Raw genomic sequence first — 24,107 nt, 5'->3', positions numbered from 1 at the left:
CTTGTTTAAATGGGATTTGCAAGCCAGAGTGTGCCTGTGGAGCTGGGGATGCATTACAGTATCAGTGAGCTGCACAGGAGCATGGTGAGTCTTACTTCTCTGAGAAGGGAGTCAGGAAGAGATGGGTTTGTGGGGGATTGTTGCAAGCCATCAGAGCCAGACCCCAGTTTTTCTTCCTCTTCCTGTTGCAGTTGCAGGAACAGCTCATGTGCAAAGGAGAGAGTGGAACCAGGCAAATTGGTGGTGTTTTCTTCAGTGTGAGGTCTTTGCCTGGCTCTGCTATAGTTCAGTGTTTCTGTCCAGTGTTTCTGACAGCTAAAATGGATATTTCATTACACAACTACTCAGTCATGTAAAATATAGTGCTGTATATAATGCTGTGAAGAGCTGAAGAACATATCTAGTTAAACCTTAGATACTTTCCAGAATAATGCTTAGAAAAGGATTTAGAGTTCCTCTCCTGTCAGAAACTCATTGCTGCTTGTGTGAAGCTCATAATTCACCAGGTGGCCAAAGACACACAAGTGCCTGAAGGAGCATTAAACAAGCAAAAGCAAGTTTAACCAGCAGGCAGACTGCTCCTGCCACTTTTGGCACTGAACCCTCCTTCTCTTAAGCTATTAGATGATTTGTGCTAATCTTTTATCTCATTTTACCTCTCCTGTCTGCCTGACCTTTAGCCCTGGCTAGCAAAGTGGATTGAAATAAAAACTAAGGATGCTCCTTTCTTCTCCCCCACCCTTTGCAACACTCTGAATGATGGTGGTAGAGCAAACCATTCTTGTGTCTGTCTGTTATATCTTACCTCCCTCTCTCTGTCATCTGGCAGAGTGCAAGGTCTTTGGGGAATCTGTCTTCCTTCTCCTCTGTCTTTCTTCAGTTCCTGGAACCACAGTGCCTGTAGGCTCCTGGAGCTTTTGTAGAAATCAGCTATAGGAAAAAAGAAGACACAAAGATATGAAGGAAAAGCTGAGCACCCACGAGCATTCTGGAAAAAAAAATTCTCAGCTGCATTGCACATTCCTCTAAGCTTGATGTGCCAGGGAGGGTGGCCAGCACTTCACAGTGGCTGAGGCCATTTTCGTCTTTGAGCAGCATGTGGCTTCCTGTACCTGCTCCCAAGTTTTGAGGTGGACTCCTTAGCCAGTCTGTACATATTGCACATGGCAGCACTTGCCAGGTGCTTCAGTGGGAGCATGGCCAGCAGAATGGGACTGGGGCAATCGCAGCCCCAGTCTCCCTGCATGCCCATGTCTTGTCTTTGACACAACTTCAGCTGCCTGGCCAGGGACAGGGGTAGTGGGGCTGCTGGCCATGCCTCAGTTGCCCATATGGGCCAGTTATCCACTTACAGGTCACAACACAAGCTGGCCAGTGGTATCATCTGCAGAGATTTCCTTCATCTTCAGTGTTTCTAGGGGTCTATGTCCCTGTTGTTTTGGAACAGCTGAGCTCAGAGTTGGTGGAGTTTGCCATTCATTGCATGAGGCATGGATAAATATCCAGGAAGGGGCTAAACAGAGTTGCCTGAGATCATCTCCAAAGCCCTTGCTCAGCTGTACAATGAGGGATGGAAACTGGGTAGCAAAGCCACGTGGGACTAGTGACACTGTCCCTTTTGGGGTTTTGGTTTAGGGGATGGGTTGTGTGCACCTGCTCCCTACAGGTCAGGGAGTGCTTGTGAAAATGGACCTCACTGATGACTTGAGGATGACCTGCAAAGATGCCATGGTCTGTGCCTTTATTTAGTGGGATGCAGAGATGGATAAGGCCGAACACTTGCTCCTTGTGCTATTTATATGGGGGATTTTTGAGCAGCTCTCTGGAAAAGTTTGGGTTTTTTCCATGATTTGTGACAGCAAAGAGGGCAAAGTGATCACTGTGTGTGTCACTTGGATAGCACAGGACTTTTCTCCTGGAAGGCCCTGGTTTCTAAATTCCTGACACCACTGACAAACACACACACACACATATGATCAATACAGTTTGGAGTTTGTGTTTGCTACTGAATTGTTTAACATTCCAGTTTCCCCTGTGCCTCTTGAATGCTTTGTCAAAAGAGCAATTAATGTTTGTTTCAGGTTTGTCTTTTAGATGACACTCCAGCTAAAGTTCTGTTCTCTTTTTCAAGAACAGTAGTTTAGGGGCTCTTCTGAGCCTTCTGACATTTGAACACACTTGATGTCTGTGCCTCATTAGCTTTCAGTGTGCATTGGCCACAGCAGCACAGAAAATGGAGCAGCTAAGTGAGGATGCAGAAATGAGGAACTCCTCTGCGTGTCTGTGGGTGTGCTCTGCCTGTTCCCTTGTGGTGCAGGCAGCTCCTGGATGATACCCAAAGGGAGCAACACAAGCAGCATCCCTGGGATCAAACTCATGCCACCTGACACGTGTCTGACACTTTACTGTGGTACTTGCTTTTGAGTGGTGGATCTTCCATTTCTCTGTGCTCCCTCAAAAATCTTCCACTACTAGCAGTGAGCAAAATTAAAGTCTGGTTTTCTCTTTTAAAACATGTGCCTTCTGTAGGATTTCTAACTTAATTATTATCCCAATATTGAGGATCTTCCTGACTATATTCTTAGTCAGGTGCTAAATATGTTGTTTGCTAAAACTTGTCCAGGCTGCCTCAAACTTTCGTTCAGGTGTGTCTTGGCCACCATTACTGTCAAAGCCTGGCTACTGCTCTGTAGAGGGAGACTTTCAGAAGAGGAGCATGCCTTTGGGTGGATACCTTTCAGTTTCTTTGCAGGGTGTACTCACGTATTTTCTAGCCTTATCTCAGCAGATCTTCCAAGAAATATCAACACTGGCCAGTAGGGAAGGAAGGTGTTTGACCAGAAAGATGAATTAAAAAAAAAGCAAACCAAAAAATCAAGGAAAATCTTATTTTTTCTTACTTGAGATAAGCAACGCTGGTACTGAAAATATGAAGGAATCATAACTGGTTTTTTGTTGTGCCAGCTATAATCAGTGTATAATCAGTCATTGCTAGAGGGGGCAATGTTTCCTCTTTCCAACGCTTTTTTCTCTCGTATTTTTAAGTTATATATATCATGGAAGTGATTAATCTCAAATACAAGCTTGACTCAGAAGTCTAGTTAATCACTATGTAAAAACATTATGAGGACTAGATTTGTTCACATTCCTTTATAAAAATAGAGATGTGACACGTAAGAGTTTGTTGGATTCAGGACCTTTGCGAAAAGCTTGACCTCAGATCACAGAGTAATAGAATAATAGAATCACAGAATCACTTGGATTGGAAAAGACCCTTAAGATAATGTTAAGTTCACTGGTAAACCAAGCACTGTCAAGTTAACCACTGAACCATGTCCCTGAGTGCCACATCTACACATCTTTTAAATATCTCCAGGGATGGTGACTCAACCAACCACTTCTCTTGGCAGCCTGCTCCTGCCTAGGGAAGAAATTTTTCCTAATAACCAATATAAACCTCCCCTGGCACAACCTGAGGCTTACTCTTGTCCTGTCACTTGTTACTTGGGAGAAGAGATTGATCCCAGCCTGGCTACAGCCTCCTTTCATTCAGTTGTGGAGAGATCCCTCCTGTGTTTGATTTCCATATGATGCCTCCACCAGAGAAAACTCACGCAATCTTTTTTTGTCTTCCTTCAGCTTCAGTAGATGCAGGACACATTCCTTCTGAGTGAAAGGCTGAAACCCAGCACAGGGCATGGACAACCTAATGCTGGCTTTCACCCTACACCTGCAGTGTAGGGGGAAATACTTTTTTTTAGGATGTGCTGTAGAAACCCAGCAAGTTCATTCTGTGTTACGCAAAATTTCCCCTTCTGACAGGGAACTAATAACTGCTTGTAAGTGTTTCTGAGCAGCAGTTCCAGTGCAAAACTTGGGGCCAGGCTTGTATGTGAGAGGCTGCAAACCAGAAGTGGAGATTCTGATCTGAACACCCTTGCTAATTCTATGAGGAATGCTGGCAGAAACTGCTAGGGTAGGAGTGAGGAAATGACAAGAGGTAGATGGAAAAGCAGGAAAAAAAGAGAAAATATGCAAATGGAAAATGAGATAATAAAGGGAAACATTCCAAAGACAAAGGAAGATCTACAAGAATATAGCTTTTTAAAAAGCTGAGAAGAAAAAGAAGAAAAACTGAGCTAAACAGGGCAAACAGCCTAGGATGTAACATTTCTAACATTTAAAAAGCTATAAACTCAGACCCTATGAAGTCAGACTGTTCAAGAAGGCACGTATGTGAGTGAACCCATGTGCACATGACATTTTGTTCAGTCCTACAGGTATTTGTGTGCAAATTTCCATCTGGATCCAAAGGAAATTGAATTACTCTTTTCTTGGCAAAAAGCTGCCTGCTGTTCAGGAGAGCAGTGTAATTTATAATCGTGGGGGTTTTTTTCCTGCTGTGGTTTGCAGCAGAGGACAGACAGGTACTTGAAATTCTGGCAGTGGGCTGGCAGTGCCTGAGCTTGCAGCAAAACAGCTTTATCTTGGGTGTGACAGCCACCCTGGGGATGCTGCAGAGCTCTGCACCCACATTCTGGGCAGGGCAGGGGCCCTGGGGAAGCCCATTCTGCTACCATGTCAAAGCCAACTATGGTTCACTCACCAGAAACTGAGTGAGATTGAGACTGAAAGTACATGAGAAGGTTGGTTAACCGTGAGTCAGCTTCTGCCAGATCCAGATTCTCAAAAATCATTACTTTGTTTCCTCACAGTTTTGCAAAAGTAACTGGCATATTAAGTATAATTAAAAAAATTTTTTTTCATTTGTTTCTCCATGCTTTTTACTTCTGTAAGCCTCTGGCCAGCTGACCCAGCAACGTGATGTTTTCTTGTATTTCCTCCCATCACAAAGTCGAATTATTTCCTGAAAGAAAACCAGGAAAACTAGGAAACACATTGGACTGAGTTAGGGTCTAACCAAGACTCTGGCTTTCTTTTGTAGGACTACCAAAACAGGATAGACAGTATTGTTGCAACAGCCCCCATGAACGACACTTCTAGACCCATATCCATCTGGGAATGGGTTTATCAGGTGGGAGAGTCACTGCCAGTCTCTGCTGGAAATGTGGGACTTGCACACTGTCCTGGGAGAGCCTTGGAGGTGTGCCCTTCTCCCACTGCAGCCAGACCTGGGAGCTAACAGGGGCCAGGCTTCTCCAACCTCTTCTTGTCACTCTCCCATCAAGTAAAACCTAAGATTAGCTCATGCACTGTTATTAATATTTCACTAGTACTCCCCATTGCAGCAAATGGATGGTTTTGATCAATAATTCATGGTTGGGCGTAGCCTATTAAATTTGAAGTGGGGTGTACACTTTCCTGTTATTTATTTATCATTGCTTTTATTTTACAGGGTGTTTTTTCCCTGCTATTTCATTTTTCACTTGCTTAAATGCCTCTCCTTCAAAGTTCAGACTGCTAGCAGGAAATTTATCTTGTGCCCTATGACTTTTAAGTAAGGCTAAGCTCTCTGCGAGGGCCCGAGATTGAACCATAAGGAAAACTTTCAGATCCACTCAGTCACTTCAGTGCAGGAGATCTCTTTGAAACAAATGGTTTGGGGAATTTGGTAACAAATCTAACTGCTCAAAGCTCATCCATGGCCTCAGAGCTGTCTGCTTTTTGCTTCACAGGGATATTTGGCTACTTCTACTGAGGGAACAACCAGCTCCAAGACCAGCGATCAGTCATTGCCCTCTCCCCTCCTTTGCCAGTGGGGGCTGTTCTATTGAAACCCTCCTGCACACAGGTTTTGGGGAGTGTAAATCTTTCTGGGTTGGTTGCAGGTTGTATCCCCTTGTTAGATGTGGCCTTTTGCTTTGTTTTGTGGAAACAGTCTACTCATAGCTTATTTGATTTTTGTGGCTCATCTTGATTCACGAGTAAGTGGGGTTATAGTAAAACTGAAAAAAAAGATTTCCTTAGAAGACTCTAAGAGAGGTTTCAGAGTTTAGGGCTTAGGAACTGAAAGCTGCACAAGCATGTGAAATCATAGACCAGTCTCCCATCCTAGCTTTAACAGGCCATTATTCTCCTGGTTGTTCCTGTGCCCAGATCCAGGGAAAAGGGTGAGGTTTGGAGAGCTGCTGATCTGCGAATTACCCCACCAAAATCATGCTTTTCAGTATGACAGAACTTCTTTCTACATTCCTCTTTCTCCAGCCTTGCCAGTATGCAAGCCTGGGTGTCCCTCCCTGACCAAGAGTAAATGTCTTGTTGCTGATGGGCACTGGAGGCTGCCATATTTGCTGTGTGGCACAGGTTTCCCTTCATTCACACCTGTGTGCATGGCATGGCCCATCACCCTCTGCCCTGCCTGCCTTCCTCCTCTCCATGCAGCAGCTGTGCCGGGTGCCACTGGGAATGCCCACACAAGAGGCCCATGGGCGTTGGTGACGCCCGCCATGGAGTGTGGTGGTTGAATGGGGGTTGGAGACCAGGTTTCTCAGGGAGGGAGGGCACGGTGGCAGACTCCAGCTGAAGACAAAGCTCTGGCAGGGGTAGGTCTGCCCCACTCCTTCCTGCATGAACAGATTTAGACAAAGAGTGAGATGCTCTTCTTGCACCAAGATATATTTCATGATACCATAATTCCACCCCCAACAGACCCCAGTACCCATGTTGTGACAGGTTCAGTGGGATCATCCAGCATTGCTTTGCATTCTCAAGGCTTTTCCTGGCATATATAATGCAGGAAGAACACAGTGTAAAAGGTCTGAGTTTCACATGCATTCTGCAAAGCCCCCAGTCCGTAGTATTCTCTCTCCTGCAGAGATCACAGGTGGCATTTCAGGGTACACTGGTAACACAGACCCAGCAGTGGGTCAAATTACCAACTTGCACCTGAGCACATGCCATCACAGTAATGACTCCTGCTTCACAAAGACTCATTTACCTTTCAACAGTATTGAAGTTCTCAGGGTCCATATTCAGAGGCAGTTCAGTGCCTATATCACTAGTGGTTTCAGGAAGTGTCACTGACTTCAACAGGAACAAGGACAGGGTCACACAAAATAAAGGTGCAATTCAGATAGCATCAAACTGTAGTGGGAATTAGATCAGGTCCTCTGAGCAAGATATTATTTGTTCAAGGGAGATAATTTTTAAATAATTTCCATTATTTTGATTTGCCCTAGTTTTTCATGGACCAGGGTGTTCCCCTTAAAGGGCTCATTTAAAATTGTGCTGTCATTAAATCAAAGACATTTTGCAAGGTCCACAAGAAGATCTCATTCAGCTTGGAAGATCTGTGCTGCAGTCCCCACTCTGCTCCCTACCACACTCTTCCCATCCTGTGGATGTTCTTGGATAGAGGGCATGTCTACAACCTGTGACCATATCAGCTGTGGCAAGGAAGACGTTGCATTATATGAGTGTGATTTTGCAAAGTAATGGCTTTTGGAGAAAGCAATTTCCTGAAGCAGAAGCAGCCTGCAGGAAGGCAAAGGTCTTGGGAGATTGCAGTGGGCAGTTAAAAACGCAAGAGCCAAGAGGTGGGTGTGCCTGGAAAGGCCACCACAGGAATTCGCTTCCCTGGTGCCCATAAGGAAACTACTCATCTACAGCAGACCCCAGGTCCCTCCTCAGTCAGGGACCCCTGCAAACCCCCTGCTGTCTGCCAGAACACAGTACTGCCAAGTCAGATGAAGCTGCTGGGCCTCTTCTTAGGCAGATGCCCCAGATCCTTCAAATGTAATTCCCATTCATTGGTGGAAGTGGGATTACTGGTTCCTGCATGCTTTTTGAGTTGTCACTTACTTTGCTAAGAAACATCCAAGCCTCATGGCAGGAGAGCACAGGCTGTTGCTGCCCTTCCCAAGGCTCCCCAAGGCACGTGGGGGTGAAGGGGAGGAAGGTGAGAGCCCATCGGCAGGTGAGGAGGTTGAAGTGAAAGTGCTCTGTCACTCAGAGCTGTGGGGCTGACTCAGGGGCAGAGGAGAGGAGGAGAAAAGTCATGGAAGGGTTTGAAGCCTGTGGTGACACAGTCTGGTGGATCTGCAGTGAAGTGTGACTGCACTACACAGGCAGCAGGATGAGTGTCAGCACTGCAAAAGGTACATGGAAAGGAAGCTCCTTCAGGCACAGGGACAATAATGGGCAAGACTTTTGAAGTGTCGTAGTGGTGACAACAAGGGGGAAAAGATTGGTTTTGACCTTTTCATCTGTGTCTCAGGGGCATGGTTTGTTTATAATTATAGTCCTCCCTCTGTGAGTGATTGGACACAGTGCATGCTAATTTATGGTACTTAATTTATAGACAAACATCTTTGATATTTTCTAATGTCTTTTCCTGTAATTGGAGGACCACCTCTCCTTTAACTCTTTTACCTTTCATGCATGTAAATCTCAAAGCAGCTGCACTGATATTTTGGCCCTAAGACTGAAGCTGTAGGTCAAGTGTATTGTTTTTCTGAGGTGGGGCAGTAATGGACATTTAACTCAGTGCCACAGTACAGCCTGTCCTAACAGCAGCTGGCCTGTTCCTAGCCATAAGTGTAATTTGTGGCGAAATACAAGCTATTTGTGTTGAAGAGTTAAATTCAATACCCTTCTAGGATACCAGTGCTATAGTGACATCTTGCAGTGTCCTACCCTGTTTAAGAAATTACTTTAGAGAGATCATTCTCATGGAATCATACATTGTCAGCAATACCACAGACAACCACCACGCAGGTACAAGTTAACCAGGTACAGGTGGGAGATAATTATCGCACCATCCCACTTAAATGTGTTTCAGTGCTGACCAATAAAATTGTTATTTGGGTGATGCTTCAAGGATGCACAGTGCAGGGTTTAAACAGTGTGTCATGACAGGGCTTCAGCTGGGGTTGTGTCTAAAGACTACTTAAGTTTAATAATATTTGGTGAGACAGCATTATCAGGTATACATAGTGACATTCCAGCAGGTCTTGAAATGAGGCAGAAAAAGGGATTCATGATCCACATGGCAAATATATATTTTGTTTATGTGTGCCTCAGAAATCCATCATGCTTTAAATTTCATCCTTGCTGCCCTTGTATTTCCAAGCTTGTTTGAACACTTCTTTAACACAGCTGGTGCCTGTGGAATGTGCTTGTGTTGAATCAGTGCTGAGGACACAGTATTGAGCTCAGTCTAGGTCATGTGAATATAACATACCATACAGCAGGGTGGAAACTCTGAGTCCCTCTCCTCCCCTCTTCTGTGTTATAGCATAAGGTGTAACAACTCAAGAGAGGGTGCTAAGAGTGTTAAGCAAACGTATCTGGTGAGGAAACACCCACCCCAGTTTTCCTGTGCAAGTAAGATGTTAGATTTAGAGCACACATCCCTTTGGTGCCCTCTTCTTTCTCTCAGAAAAGGCATTACAGCATTTAATGGGATGTCATGGAGACCGACAAAAGTAATTAAGGATTTGGAAAAGGTCTGTAAGAAAAAAGCTGGGGCAAACCATCAGGCTGGTGTAAAATATCCTAGAAAACAAGGAAGAGGAGCTGTGGCACAGCCCATCAAATAATCAAATACCATAGAGGAAGTATTTTTTAAATAGAAGTAAGTAATCAAAAATGTCTGGGACATTTTTCAATGTACTTCTGAATAGAGCAAATGTATGTGTGCTTCAAGGATGGATCTTAATTACGGAGATTTGTTCATGAGAGGGCTTTCTTGAAGCTCTTTGCAGTAGTATACAGCTGATGGTCTAACTGGCCTGGTGAATTGTGAATGACAGCTTTTTCATTAAAGACATACAATTTGGTAATTTTTTTCACCTGCCTGTTTTCAGAGGAAAAAGTCTTCTGCAATGCTGCATCGTCAGAGTTTGAAAGATAGTTTATATTTGCATCCATCAAGCACTTTTACATATGACCCTCAGTGCACTGGGAAACGTGTCCTTGAAATCTGTGTCAGTTGTGAGGTGGTGTGAGGAGCACTGTGTCCTTTTCCAGGCTCCCCTGTTCAATAAAGGCTTGGACAAACTGTAGGGAGACACCAGGATGGTGTCTGGGATGGAGCACAACAGATCAGAGAGCAGGGAGAAAGAGCTCAGCTCATTTAGCCAGGAGAGGAGAAGGCTGAGAGGGATCTTGGTATGTACACCAACCTAATCAGAGCTTATAGAGAAGATGGAGCCAGCCTTTTGTCAGTGGTGAGCACTGAGAATGAAAAGGTCACAAGTTGCATCAAAGGAAATTCCAGCCACTTGCATGGAAAAAACTTTCACAGGCAGGGCAGTCAAGCGTTGGCAGAGTTTGTGCGGAGATGCTGAGGAGTTTCCATGCCTGGTGATTTTGCTGCCCCAGCCTGGCTTGGCAGCCAGCCCTGCCTGGTGTCTGAGGTGGCACTGCAGACCTTGTGGTTCCATGCCTCAAACGTGGCTGCCCTTACCAGCAAAGAGAGGAGGCGTTTTGGTGTGCGTGTGCTCCGTGAGCGAGAGCGGAAGCGAGAGAAAGCGGCGCAAAGCAGGGGACCTATTGGAGGAGTACTGAGTTCAAGAGCAGAGAATGCTTCATTTCCTTATAAAGACAAAATCTATTCATCTATGGTGTTTGTCATGCTGTGGTGTCACTACTCACTTCCTTCTCTGGGCTCAGTCGTGGGCTTGCACTCTTGGGCTTGCCTAGTTGCGCTGCAGAAGAGTTTCCGTGTCACGCAGTGACAGCTGCTTTGCAGTTCCTCCACCCTACAAGACGTTTGGTTTGTTGAAGAAGTTCTGCCCTTTCTGTTGAATTTGCAGCTGCTGAGCTGTTTGTTGCTCTGACGGTTTGGACCCACTGCTTGAGCCCAGGAGGTAAGATCACAGCATCTGGTGTTTTTTTGGCAAGCTGCTCTCACTGAGCATACCAGCAGTTTAACTGCACAGGAAATTGTGGTTGCCGTGAAAAAATAGAGCAGGTTCTGTGTTAGTGTGAAGCATTTTCCAGTAGTCTTGTGCATGGCATTTCTACTGACCTTCAGGAAAGTGTTTGATGGATTTAATTGGGCAGAGTGGTTTTTGGCTGAGTAGAATGGTAGTCTTGGGGTTGGCATTGGCTTGGAAGGGCATGGTAAAGTAAGAAGCCATTATTTAAATTGCAGACTGGATCCATGTAAGAAGGTAATTTTAATTCCAGTGATGAAAAACACTGATTCATAAAGATGATGTATTTTGGCTCATAGTGCTTACAATGTAATCTGTTGCCTGTTAGAACATTTATATCAGGCTTTTAGAAATGTAACTTTACTTTCCAGTGGATAAATAAAACTGATTCATGGTGGAGCCTGACTGTAGTAGGGACTTCCGCTTTAAAAATAGTGACATGGGGTGTCCCTAACGTTATATTTGCCTTTTCAGATCTTGACTGATGAATCTGGCCAGGCTTGTCCCATGTCTTCTTTGGGATTTCAGCTCAGGCTTTAGATGACTTGTGACTTGTGAATATCTACAGATATTTTAGGTAGGAGCATTGTGAACAGGAGTCTCCAGGCTTAACTGTCTTCTCTGTGACAGCAGTAGCTTTGCTGGTTTTGTCATATAGCGATTTTCTTGGCACATGGATTTGGTTTGAACACTGACCCAATGGAACCTCGGGTCTTTGTTATCACAACCAAAGTCATGGACCAGGTTGGCTGACTGATCTCGTACTGCTACAGGTGTCTGGTGAAGATGATCTCTAGCAAATGCAGCTGGCTGTTCAGCAGATGGGGTTTGATTGTCTTGCTAAAAGCAGATCACACCCTGAAACCCCTCCTGTAGAGGAACTCCAGCATGTTTCACCTGCCTCCCCTCCTGCCTGTCACACAGGAGCAGTCTGGCCTCATGAGCTGGGGAAGCTCTCATGAGTAGACAGGAGGTGTGGAAACCCCCTCTGTCGTGGGAAACTCCATTGAGAAGTGATGCTAGAGCCAGGAGGGACTGGGAAGTACCTGTCTGCTTGCTGGTAACATGAGCGGGGGTTTCTGCTTCAATCTTGACCTTAAGGTCCAGGTTTACTTGGCCCAGAAGCTGAAGCTGTGTTCACTCTATATGTCAATAAAGGGATGTATTGTATTACTGGGTTTGAATCTGCTTCCTCAACTGAAACTAACTAACTGCTGGGACCAAATATTATTATGGTCATAAATTGTTTGTAATTAAACAAATCTAGTGGTGTTGCTTCTCTCCTCATGCTCACAGAACCTGCCACAGACTCCATTGTCTTGTATTTTGCTATCAATTTTTTGACCCTGTTTCTTTCTGATTTCAGTCATGAGCAGCTTAAAATGCAGCTGGGTAGCTTGGAGCAGAGTTATCTTGATAGAGAACCTACTGTAAAATATCACCATATGTTTTTTATAAAGCATGAAAGAACGAAGAAGAGATTGAGTAAAGGGGAAAGAAGAAGACAGGGGAGATGAGGGGAGTACAGTGCATTCAGAAATGTAGCTCATTTGCATGGTCGGCCCCTTCATGCAAAACAGCAGACTCCAGTGAAATGCTGATACAAAATGTAAAATATTTATCAAAATGAAGAATACTTAGGAAAAAATCCGAAACAGTATTTAGGTGCTGCAGGATGGAGTACGGGAGGTTCTGTTGGACACTCTGTGCATTTTTGCAGTTATCCAAGGGGAAAGCTGTAGGATGGGAAATAAATTCCTGTCCCTTGGTGAAACAAGTAGGGTGTCCTGGACATGGAGGCTGTGCCCACAGGCAGGAGAGTGGCATGTGAGAGGCATGAGAGAGATGCCCAGTGACAGGGCTTGGGGACTATGCCATAAAGTCAAATCATTCTTCAGAGGAAAGGGGAGTGGGAGGACTGAGCTTTCTGCTGCTCCAGGTCCTGCTTGGGTTCCCCACTGCACACTACAGCTCCCAGCACAGCACCATTGCAGGATGGGGGTCCAAGCAGCAGCACAGCTGATAAGGAGGGCTATGTTAAGGTGTGCTCTCCTTTTTCTGGTCTGATTTTGTGGGTGGAAGGGCCTGATCACTGCTGAAGTCACTGAGGTGTCCTGCAAAACTGAGGACAGAATCCAGCTCCTGGCATAGGAGTGACAGCAGCAGATCTGTAAATCCTTGTGGAACCAGTCAAATGCAAATATGTGTTTGTATCTAAAAACCTCCTTTTTTACAGCTGGAACATGTTTTTAATATTTGCCATGCACAGAGGAAGTGTTTTCCTGCAAAGGAGCTGGAAGCACAGGCCGTCTTCTCCTTTTCTTGCATCAGTTACCAGGCTTCCACAGGACATTTGGGACTGAGGCAGTACTTTGTGACCTGACCTCTTGCTGTCAGGCTGAAGTACACAGGAATAAGAGGAGAAGATTTATCTGTCTGTCCAGGGTTTTATGCCCATCCACCACCTGAGTCGTGATGGGGCAGAGTTGGGATAGCTTCTCATACCTATATCCAAAGCACCCCCTGCAGATGCTCTCCTCTTCCCCCACCTTTGTTAGTGAAGATGGAACTGGGTGGGACAGGGCTTTGCATGCCAAATGGAACATCTGTTGAATGACTGAAGCTGTTTGTCAGTTTGAGAATCAAAATGTTCCTTTATCTATGGAAAAATGTTTTCACTTTAAAGCTAGCCAGCCTGTGTTGATGAAGAGATGGGAAAGATAAGTGACCCAACAAGAAATGTAGTGTACTGGATCTATTTTTTTTTATTTTTTTAAAGAAGAATTCTACAGACTCTGATTGAAAAATAATATGCACATACATGCTGTCTCCCTAGTAGGATGTGTCTGACAGATAAAAGACACATAAGGAGAGTATTTATAGGTTCAGAGCTCTGCTTTTTCAACGTCTTAATTTCCTTGAAGGATTAGCCCTCCCTGCCACTGAGTGGTATATTGGAAAGAGATCTCCATCTCTTTCCAGACCCTGTGGATTTTCTCTTCCTAAGCCCCATTGACCAGTATTTGATTTAGGACTCAGGCATCACATTGACAAATAAGATCCTTTATAAAATGGAACATTAAGAAAATAACTCATGGGCATTCCTGTATTCTTTCTGAACAGTGATAAATGTCTTTTCGCTGGATTTTTTTTCAAATTGTGTAAGAAAAAAAACAGGTGAAGTGCAACACCCTAATAATCCCAGTGCCTGCATACATGGTGAGATTTGCTGTTGCAGACACCAGTCTTTTAAAAAGCCTTTGAGGCAAAGATTGTCATTTATTGTGAGCTAAATCATGAATCTTTATAATGTACCAGGGAGGAAGTATTTGCCATAACTCCAGACAGATTCCTCTCGTTGTTGTGAATGCTGATTTAAACAGCAAGATCCCACCCAAACTGAAGGTACTGTGATCCAAGTTACCCATTGCTAACAGAGCCAAGTGAGTTTCTGCTACTTTGGGATTTAAAATTTCGCTCAGCATCTTTGATGAAATGAAAAAAATACTCTTATTCATCTATAGTTATTTCAGTAGGGAGAGTGTCATACCCCTACGTGCACAACATGGAAAATGAACTTTTTTTTAATAAACCACCTCATGTGTTTGAAAATGTTGCAGTTTGTGCTTCTTAAATGATTTGCAAAGTTGTTGTGTAAAAATTGTGTCTAATTGGCATGCAGTTCCAAACCTGTTTGTGTTTGCTGACATTGTCAGCCATGGTGAGTAGCTGTCTGAGTAGCTCACCAGCACGGAAGAGATATATGGACTCTAGTTTTTATCTTACATCCTGTGCAGAGAAAAAAGCTGTTACAAAAAAATATCCACTCAATCTGCCTGGAAGCTGTGACACCAAACAAGAATAAAGGACATTGATGGGATTGTTTGTTTGTCTAAGAAGGCTGGATACCCCAGAGCTACCACTGCAAATAATCACAGGCAGCTCACTTGAATTTAGCATTAAAGCTACTACCCTATTTTGCTGTGGGTGCAGTATGGATCACCCTGCTGGTGCAGGGATATAAGCACATTATTTTGATCAGAACTGTAAGAGAAACAACAGCTAAAAATAGATATATGAGAGAGAAGCATGATAGTAGCAAATAAGCTGAGACTGTGAAGTTTAATTGAGAGATACACTTTTCTGGATTATGCAAAAGAGCATGTTTGGCTGATTGTCAACAAGACGGCTTTGCCTGCTACATTTTAGTTGAAGGTTTTTGCTGATGAGCTCAAGATGAAACTTTCAAGCTGAGGAACTTCTAGGCCACACTGCTGTAGTTTTGTAGCATTGATTCTTCTTTCAACATGAGATCTACTGTGTAATTTCTCTTTTTCTCACCCTTTAGTGACATTGAAAATGGCAAAAACTTGTCTCCGGAAGGAAAGTATCATAACTTAACTCAAAAATCTTCTTCTCTTGTCTCCTCCTCAGCCCTTCCACACTGTAGGAAATCAGCTGTGACAAATTATTAGAAGAGATATGCATGTGGATATATGGACTTTTGTGAGAAAGGTAGAGGGAAGTATTTCTGGGGAGGAATATCCTATCAGGGATATTCTGATGAGTGACCAGAAATGGGCAGGTATGCAAAGGTGCAATAAATGCAGGACAAAGATTGAATATGTCTGAGATACTCTTGTTTTCCCTTGTATTTTTCTGGCCTTCAAGATGCTTCAGATCTATCACAAGAGTTTTTGCACAATTCTAAGGCCCTTTCTCTTAATTCTGCCAGCTGGTGGCATGATTCAGGGCAGGCTGTCCCTTTGTCGCGGGTTCGGTTTGTAACCGGGCAGAAACACCAATTTAGTGTAGTGGTTTGGTCCAAAATACTCATTACTGTTTATCTGCTGTGAGATAAGAATTAGGAGAAATGCAAAACAGGCACCAAACTTGAAAGAATATGAAGAAGTTTATTAACAGACCTAAAAGAAGAAAAAAATTATACCACCTTCAGAACTCTCCTCCTCCCCCCACCTTCCTCCCTTCTCCCACTGACAATGTGAAAAGACAACCCTTAAGATGTTCAGTCTGTTTACCACTTCCATAATAACCTTGTTCAGTCCATTTAGAAAGAGAAGTCTCTTCTTGCTCATGCTATGAAAACATTATCACAACGAGACAGCCGCCCACTTCCAAATATTGTTCAGTCCATTTAGGAAGAGGAGTCTCTGCCTGCGTGTGAGTCCTTTCCCCCGACTTGCAGCTTTTCCCGCAACTGCTTTCGAGGGTCCACTCTTGAAGATTTTTGGGGTACAATTTTAAGGTTGAGCCGTTCAGAAACAAAAACAGAGGCTCTTCTCCTTCCCTGGGAGCAAAGGGTCTTCATCATCTTCATCGTTAGGACTATCTCTGGGAGCATCTCTAGGAACTGAGGTTTTCTCCTTTCCCATTTGGAGCAAAAGTCCTCATCTGGTTCATCTCTACGGACTGAGGTTTTCTCCTTTCCCGTTTGGAGCAAAAGTCCTCATCTGGTTCATCTCTCCCTGTCCAAACTTCTCATGAAATTACAGCTGTGTCAGCATCTGCCTATCTCAGCGCAGGTGCTTTTGCTCACGAGTTGAACACTCCACCCCCCATATCTTCATGAAATTACAACAGGATACTCTGATATATCATAGCTTCACAACAGAATTTCAGCTTTAAGCATCTCCTCTCTCTCTTCCCTCAGGGTTTCAGCTCTTCACAGCAATAAAAGGGTTACTCTCACCTCGGCCTTGCAGCTTTGCAGCTGGAATGTTGAATTTTTCTTATCGCAGTGGAGAGGGGGGGGGAGAGCCGAGCCGCTCCGGCTGCCCACAGCAAGGCAGTGGGGGGGGGGGGTTCCAACGGCTGGAACAGGTCCATGGCTCCAGGATGGCCGTGGCCCGGCCCGGCCTGGCCCAGGCAGGGCCTGGCCGGGCCCGCTGGCCCCCACACGGGGCCTGCAGCCACCTGTGCCAGCGCCGGAAACGAGAGAGAGCTTGGAGGGGGAGTTTGCCTATTCTTAAATGTGGATCACAGAGGTGGTCACAACTTTAAGTGGCTTAGAGAATTGTCCATATTCAAACTGGCCACTGATAGGTTCTATCAGTTCCCAGAGGAAACTGTAAGCACCCCTTAGCAAGGACGTCCCTTCCGGGACTATGCTTGCTAACCTATGACACCCTTGGGGGAAGATTGCTGGGGGTTCATCTTTGATGTTAGCTGGGAGGGAAAGTCTAATGCAGACGAGAGCTGGGGAAGTATTCCCCAACCCTTACAGAAAGCTGGACTTTGGAAACTGAATTTGTGAGTGAGATGGGAAAGAGAAAAGGAGCTAGAGCTATGAGCTCTGGTAAAGTAAAAGGCAGAGTTTTGTGTGTGTAAGGGGACAGTCTCACACTGCCCCATGCAACTTTAACAGCTGTGTTTTGCAACAGCGAGTGCCTCTTACTTCATCACTTTCAGAAAAAAAAAAGTTTGAAGAGAAGATAGCAGGAAATTTGTATTTGCCAGGGAACATGTGCCATGTCCCTCTCCAACAACTAGACAAGTTACATTATTAGCAAAGTACTAGTGCATTAACAAAGCGAAGCCCTGACGGTAGAAAGTGAGTAAATGTTAGTAGTTTCTTTGGCTTTCTTGACACCAAATCACAGTTAAATTGTTCCTGACTAAATATGTTTGTGAAAGGTAATGTTGTCCCATGAAATTTACTTTTTTGTTTTGGGGAAAGGTACAACTTTATGTCTATCTATAAAGTTCCATTTCACATCTTCAGGGTTTTCATTGCCTTGCTTGCAACAAAGCTTAGACACTGAAGCAGTGAAGAAAAGTATGAAACAAGATAACCATTTAATAAAAGTCTTGGAAACCTTGAGGTTTTAATGGCTTTGTCATTTATTATTTATCTTGCATGGTGGGTGTACACTTCGCCAAGCAATGCATAACAAGGCAGCTCCTCTGACTATGGCTTCAAAATCGAAAAGGAATGAAAGAACGTCAATATCACCATGTTTCAATTTAGCAATAATGTTCAGGTTTAAGATTATTTTAGTTCTTCCTTTATATTCCAGTCTGAAAATAGTTTGCTATTAGATTTCTTAAAACATCAGTGTGGTCATAGGTTCTTCTGAGGATAAGGTCAAATAAAAGGAGGCTTTAGGGCACGGCTGTAACATACTGGTTTGGAAATGATGGCAGGGAAGGGAGTGCTTTGTTAGGGGCTCTTTTGATATCAGTTTGCTTCAATTCTCAGCAGCTTAGGTGAGAACCTCTTCCCTTTTTTACACTAACCTGTAACTCAGATGTCTTCTGAGGAGAAAATAGTGTACTTGCACAATTTCATGTTTTGCTTTTGCAATAGTGGGTTTATGCTGCTTAGCAAACAAAAATGAAGTGTCACTGCCAGGCAATGTTGTAATCTGGATGTCCTGAAGCTATCTGAGTCTCGGACTGTCTCAGGGAGTGCTTTATCTTCCTTCTGAATGTTTATTACCTTGTTGGCAGTTCCACTGCCTTTCTTGCTCTGACCCGGGGAGCTGTCTTTCCCTCCCTCCTCAGTATCCTGTCTCAGCATCTAAGCATGGACCTCATTCTCCCTAAGACACTTCAGTTCTTTCACTGATCTTCCATCACACCATGTTCAAGGTCCTTCCTCCCAGCTGCTCCTGATCTTCAGTATCTCCTTTGTGCTGACAGCTAAGCTGTTTGCACTCAGTCTATACCAAGCTCCCCTCTGTCCTGCCAAACCTCTCCCGTGCCCAGCTTTTCTCTTTGCTTCTGGCCATACATCGCTTTGCTCAAAGCCATTGCCTGGTTCTCACCAGCTGATTTTCCCTTTGCTCCTCCCTCAGATGACTCCTCAACAAATGTTCCCTTCAAAGGAGCTCTTTCTACTTGTTCACACTGCTCATCATCATCGCTCATCCACATATTCTCCTTTGCTCTTATATCATCCTCTGCGTTTTTTCCTCTTCATCTGCCTGGTCATACTGATTTTGCAAACAGTTTGGAATAGAGCAGTGCACTGTGTGCTTACAGTGCCTTGTGAGTTACCAGTAATTGGACTATTCACCCAGGATTGTTGGATGCCCTCTTGATGGGATGCCCAAAGTGTTTTCAGTTTGCGTTGGGGATAGTGAAGTGCTGAAAGTGGTTGACCCCTAGAAGCAAATGGCTCTGCTCTTGGCAGGTTAAACCAGATGAAAATATTGGGCCTGACCTCTCCCACTACTATCCAGAAGCATTGTACACATCTGTGTGCCTAAATATTACCTTTTAATGATCTAAGCAAAATAAGCATTTTATATACTGAAAGGTGGCTTTTTGGAAGGGGATTCTCTCCTTCTTTGCTGTGTGTTGCTAAAGCTTTGGACTTTTACTCACTTGATTTCCTTATGTGACACTGAACCATGCCATAAATCAAGTCTCTCCTGATGGGAGAGAATTTTCTAAAAGTCCTTGCAAGGAGTTTCAAAGATAAACTGAGACTTTTCCTTGAGTTTCAATGCTGCTGGATAGTTGTTTATTAAGTCTTATCAGAGGAACAGAGCCACTAGTGTGACCCAGGTACAGCATAGAGCACAGAAAGCAGGAGCGAAGTCTCTAATTATCAAGATTTACACAGCCTTTTAAAGATAATTTAACCAATGGTTACTAAAAATGTACATTATTTTCACTTTCCTACCACTTATTCAGTAACACAGCCAGGAACTGCGGAATTCCCTATCCAATCATTCCAAACTACTTTTACTGCAGAACTTGGAGTAGTAGAAGAAGGAGAAGGAGGTTTAGAGAACAACAATAATCCTCCATTTTGGTATTTTTCACTCTTATCTATTTACTACAAAGAGAAGCCCAAAACCTCTAAAATTTTTCACCCTGTGACAATCTTACATAGTAGTCTATCACCTAATTCACACCACTGTGTTTTCTAGTTCCTGTCTGACCACTGGTAATTTTTTCCAAGGTTTGAGGCTAAAACAGTGCTGTTCAGGGGGGTAAGAACCCTTAAAAACAGGCAGAGAAATATTCTCGGCGCTCCGGGTTCCTACACTTATGCTTTGTTTTCCCTACTTGAACAACTTAAAAAACAGCAGTGATCTTTCGTTGGGAATAACTCTGAAGCCTTTAATCTAAAAATTCTGGTTTTCTTTAATTAGGGCTGGCTGACAGAGGGTGCCTGTCCGAGTCTCACCATTGTGAAACCACAGTGGGGTATTAGTCAGCAACACCCAGTGGTGTTCGATACTGGAACTGACAGGCTGAAATCAAGAGGTGCTATGGGGGTGAAAATGTAGGAGAAACTCAGTTGTGTGTTGGAGCAGGCAGTGACCATCCTTCTGTCACCTGAGGACAGCCACCCCTCAGGTGATGGAGGACCAGTCCTCGTTCTCGGTGTGCACCTGAGATGCGTCTGGTTGCTCAGCTAAGTGTAGTTACCCTCACAGCAGAGTGGATAATACTGACCTAAAGGAGATGTCAAAAGGGATCGTTACAGCAAAGCCCTTCATCCTATTATGAATTATTAGTATAAATGTGTACATATGTAAACATATGTACTACTAATAGGATTCTCTGTATTTAACGGATTACTTAGTGACATATCAGAGGTCATAACTTCTTATGCCATCAAGAAGGGGCCATTTTATGTTGATACTTTTTTCTCAAGGTTACTTTGCAAAAGTAATGTTATAGGCAACAACCTGTGGTGTTTCCTACCTTTTATGCCTAGAACAGTCTTCATGCTATTAAAAGTTATGTTGCAAGTTATATTGCTTGATCAAGTGAGTGGACTAGAATGAATGATCTTGCAGTGAAATATGGATTTTCTGGCTGATAGTGTAAGATTTTCATGTGTCCAGGTGCATCTTAGTTAACCCACAGTTTGTAAAAACATGGAGCAGGCAACAGAAAAAAGTGGCAGTGAGGAATCAGAGGCAGGAAAGATACCAGGACAGACTGGGGGAAGACTGTGGATCTAATTTTACCCTAATATATGTAACCCACATTGCTGGTGGATCATGGGGGTTTTTAAAGGTAATCCTTGAAAGTATGATGGTTAGAACCAACTGCAAGAGCAATGGCTTTATGGATTCTGCTGCATTTCTCTATTCATGAAGCTTGGAGTGAATGAACAGATCTTTTATTGCTGTCCTCATCCTAAAACCACAGTGTTTAGGCAAAAAAAGGGTGCATGATAGTACTGGGAGACAGTAGACAAGAAATTACCATATGAGATTGCTTTTGGGCTATTTCAAAGCCATGTCCACTGTGGTTTCCACAGCCTCAAGGAATCAATGCATGAGTTGAGGAGAGCATTGAATCTGAAGCCCAGACAGGCTGTACATAACTCTGTGTTTTTACAGAGAGCTATAGCAACTTTTTTGTTTGTTTTTTAAATTATGATGTGTTAATTTTAGTTTGGGAACGGCATATTTCTGATTTTTTTTTTCCTCGTTTGAACACTGTAGCTACAGCAACCACTTCCCAGGATCAACTCGAGTTTCCATTCTATTCTATTTAAATAGTTATTTGGTTAATTAATACTTAAAGAGACATAGGACACTAGAGTCATTCTCTACAAATATAGAATAATAGATTGTCTCCTGAACAGTTTCCTCATGAATAGATGCAAGGGACAGTAGGTGCATGAAAAAGCAGATGGGTATAATGTACATCTTCTGGCAGTGTGTTTAATGATGTGATAAAAGGAAGTGAACTTTCTGGTTATTAAGAAAAGTGCCTATAAAGTGAAAGTCTAACCCTTCCTCCTGTTTTGTATCTTTGATGAGAGGAAAGACAGGAAAACTCTTTCTGGCCACACATTCCTAAAGCCACCCAACCTCAGGCACTGACTTAGACCTTGGGAGGAAAATCCTTAAACTCCCCACATATCCAGGGAGAGAAGTAGCTGACTTTTGGGAAACCAGACCTTCACAAGGTCTGAACACCTTGTGAAGGAGCTTCTCTCCATCCCTCCACCTTATCAGGGTGAGCAGCCTCCTCATTAGGTACCCAAAGGTAAGTGGTGCAAATGTCCCCAGGGGCTCTGGCTCCAGCCCAGAGCCCTGGGAAGCACCCAGGGCTGCTGCTTCTCTGCCAGCACTGCTGAAGAATTGGCTGGTGAATTGCATTTCCAAGGGGGAATAACAAGAACCAGCACAATTTAGTCTATTTTCTCCATGAGAAACAAGAGTTAGCAGAGGTAGGATTTAATTCCAGTTAAATTAGTGTAAATAAAACTGTTGGAATTTTGAGCAGGGCCTGGCAAAACGACAGGAGGGACACAGAATTGCATCTCATCTACACAGAATTGCATCTCTTCACTTGATTTCAGGATACAGAGAGGAGCCGCCTTTTCAGCTATGGCGAGCTGCTCCAGGACTTTGAAAACCCAAGTAAAAACCTCTCTGTTTCTTCACAATTGCAAGCCCAAAAAGCACCAAATGAAAACAAGTGTCTTCTTCTTGCAGACCTGCCACTCAGAGAATTAAGAAATGGCATCGACAGCGCACTTCTCCGAGGAGGAGATGGCAGAGCTCCGCGAGGCTTTCAGCAAAGTTGGTGAGTGCCGCCAACAGGAAAGGCCCTGCTGAAGTGTGAACCTGTGGCAAGCTCTTTCTCATGTTCTGACTGACCAGGCATGATGAGATGGAGTTTGCTCCAGCAGTGATCTGTTGTGTTGCAGCAACCACAGAAAAACCTTTTCCTGCCACTGCAGGCCTCCCAGACGAAACCACATCAGCTCACTGCAGAGCACTGGCCTCTTACAGAGGGGGATGTTGGGGCTCCAGCAGGGTTTACAAAAAAACCTCAAAAGCTTACAGCAAACTCTGTTGGAAATATTCTCAAGTGTTTTCCCAAGAATATTGTTTATTCATGACGAATTATTTGGAAGGCATAAAGGTTTTATTTTCATGTAAATTGAGTATTCCCTATGAGAAGGAAGAGTGTGGAGAGGACAAATGTGCAAATTGATAAAAAATTTGTAATCCCTTCACAATGACCTTTCAAGTCCCATATTCCTACTGTCTGTTTTCTTTCCAAACCTTTAAACATCTAATCTGATTTGTCTCCTTTAAAGTCACACAGACCCATCACTGTCTACCCAAATTCTAAGAAAAGGTCTTTGTGCTTCTCACAGCTCACTTAACTTCTGTCAGCAGATCTATCGGCCTCTCTGGATTATGCACGAATCAGTTGTCCTTGCTGATTCAGGTGATGGTTGTTGGATTTCTGATCACACAGTAGTCTAGGCTGGCAATCTTAAAAATCTGGTCTCTCTGAGTGTCCTGTACACCCAACGCACTGACAAGGCAAATCAGAGCATGTTAGCATGGTTTGGCTTGGAAGGGACCTTAAAGACGATCTAGATCTTGCCCCACTACCATGGGGAGGGACTCCTTCCACTAGGTCTGGTTGCTTCCCCAAATGCTGGAAGGAAGTTCTCATTCCTCCCCCAGACATTTCCCTCTCCAAGTCCAGATCCTTTTGTTGTATGACCTGGTGAAATGGATAGGATGCTCTTTGCAATCTGTATGAATCTGTGCTAGTGATGCTGAGAGCTGAGTGCCTTTTTTGCAGCATGCAACAAGTGATTCAAATTGCAACTTACTGTGCAGGAAATCAGCACACACTGCTTTGAAATCACCTCAGCCTCCAGGATGGGGAAAAGGAGCCTGCAGAAAAAGAAAGATACAGACACTTAGAAGCCAAATGTAAATAACCATATATAACTATATATACATTTATCTATGTCATAACCATAGTGTTTTAACAGAAGCTCTCCGTGTGATAAATTCAGTTTTCTTTTCTATCTGTGGAGTTTTTCCTTAAGTGGAGAATAAAGGACTATGAACCTGTATTGGTGATCTTCTCATCAAATACTACCCTGGATCTTGCAGGAAGCTCAGCAGGACTATTCATGTTAGCACCATCTCAGAGGAACACAGAAGTTTTTATTTTGAGCATGACTGTATGCAGTTCCAGCCTATTTCTGATGTTATTAGATGCAGAAAACAGGCCAAAATCACAAATTATGTCTCTGGATAAGTGCACGTGTATTGTGTCAACTTTATTTTCCATTAGCTGTTCTGTAGACAGGATGCTTCCTCTATAGATCACATTTGTCAGTGTGTAAACCTTGAAATGGCAATTATATCCATTTAAACCTAGCTTTGTTAAGGTCTAAAATTTATATGTCTAAAAATATAAATTCATCACTATGAGTGTTTGTTAAAAGGTGATTGTAATTTTTTCTTGGGTGTAAATAACACCAAAGCAATTTAAAACACCAGATTT

General features: G+C 43.6%; 1 protein-coding gene across 3 annotated transcripts in view; it reads left to right on the top strand.

The window, feature by feature from the left end:
• Positions 1–24,107, top strand: part of LCP1 (lymphocyte cytosolic protein 1) — a 50,946-nt gene that overhangs the window by 8,340 nt on the left and 18,499 nt on the right. Inside the window, exons 1-2 of one of the 3 annotated variants that reach the window (XM_042014172.1) lie at positions 10,568–10,772; positions 22,280–22,370. In XM_042014172.1, the coding sequence (XP_041870106.1) occupies positions 22,304–22,370 (67 nt within the window). In that variant the 5' untranslated portion in view covers positions 10,568–10,772; positions 22,280–22,303. Of the gene's footprint in view, positions 1–10,567; positions 10,773–22,279; positions 22,371–24,107 lie in introns of those variants that run through there. The other 2 variants (XM_042014170.1, XM_042014171.1) reach the window with 2 other exon arrangements.

This window comes from Corvus kubaryi, unplaced genomic scaffold (assembly GCF_017639235.1).
Source record: "Corvus kubaryi isolate FWS band 111438036 unplaced genomic scaffold, C.kubaryi_AGA036_p1.0 split1-65, whole genome shotgun sequence".
In the NCBI taxonomy this organism is placed as follows: Eukaryota; Metazoa; Chordata; class Aves; order Passeriformes; family Corvidae; genus Corvus; species Corvus kubaryi.
Note: the sequence above shows the minus strand (reverse complement) of the source record. Positions and strands in the feature narration are given on the sequence as shown.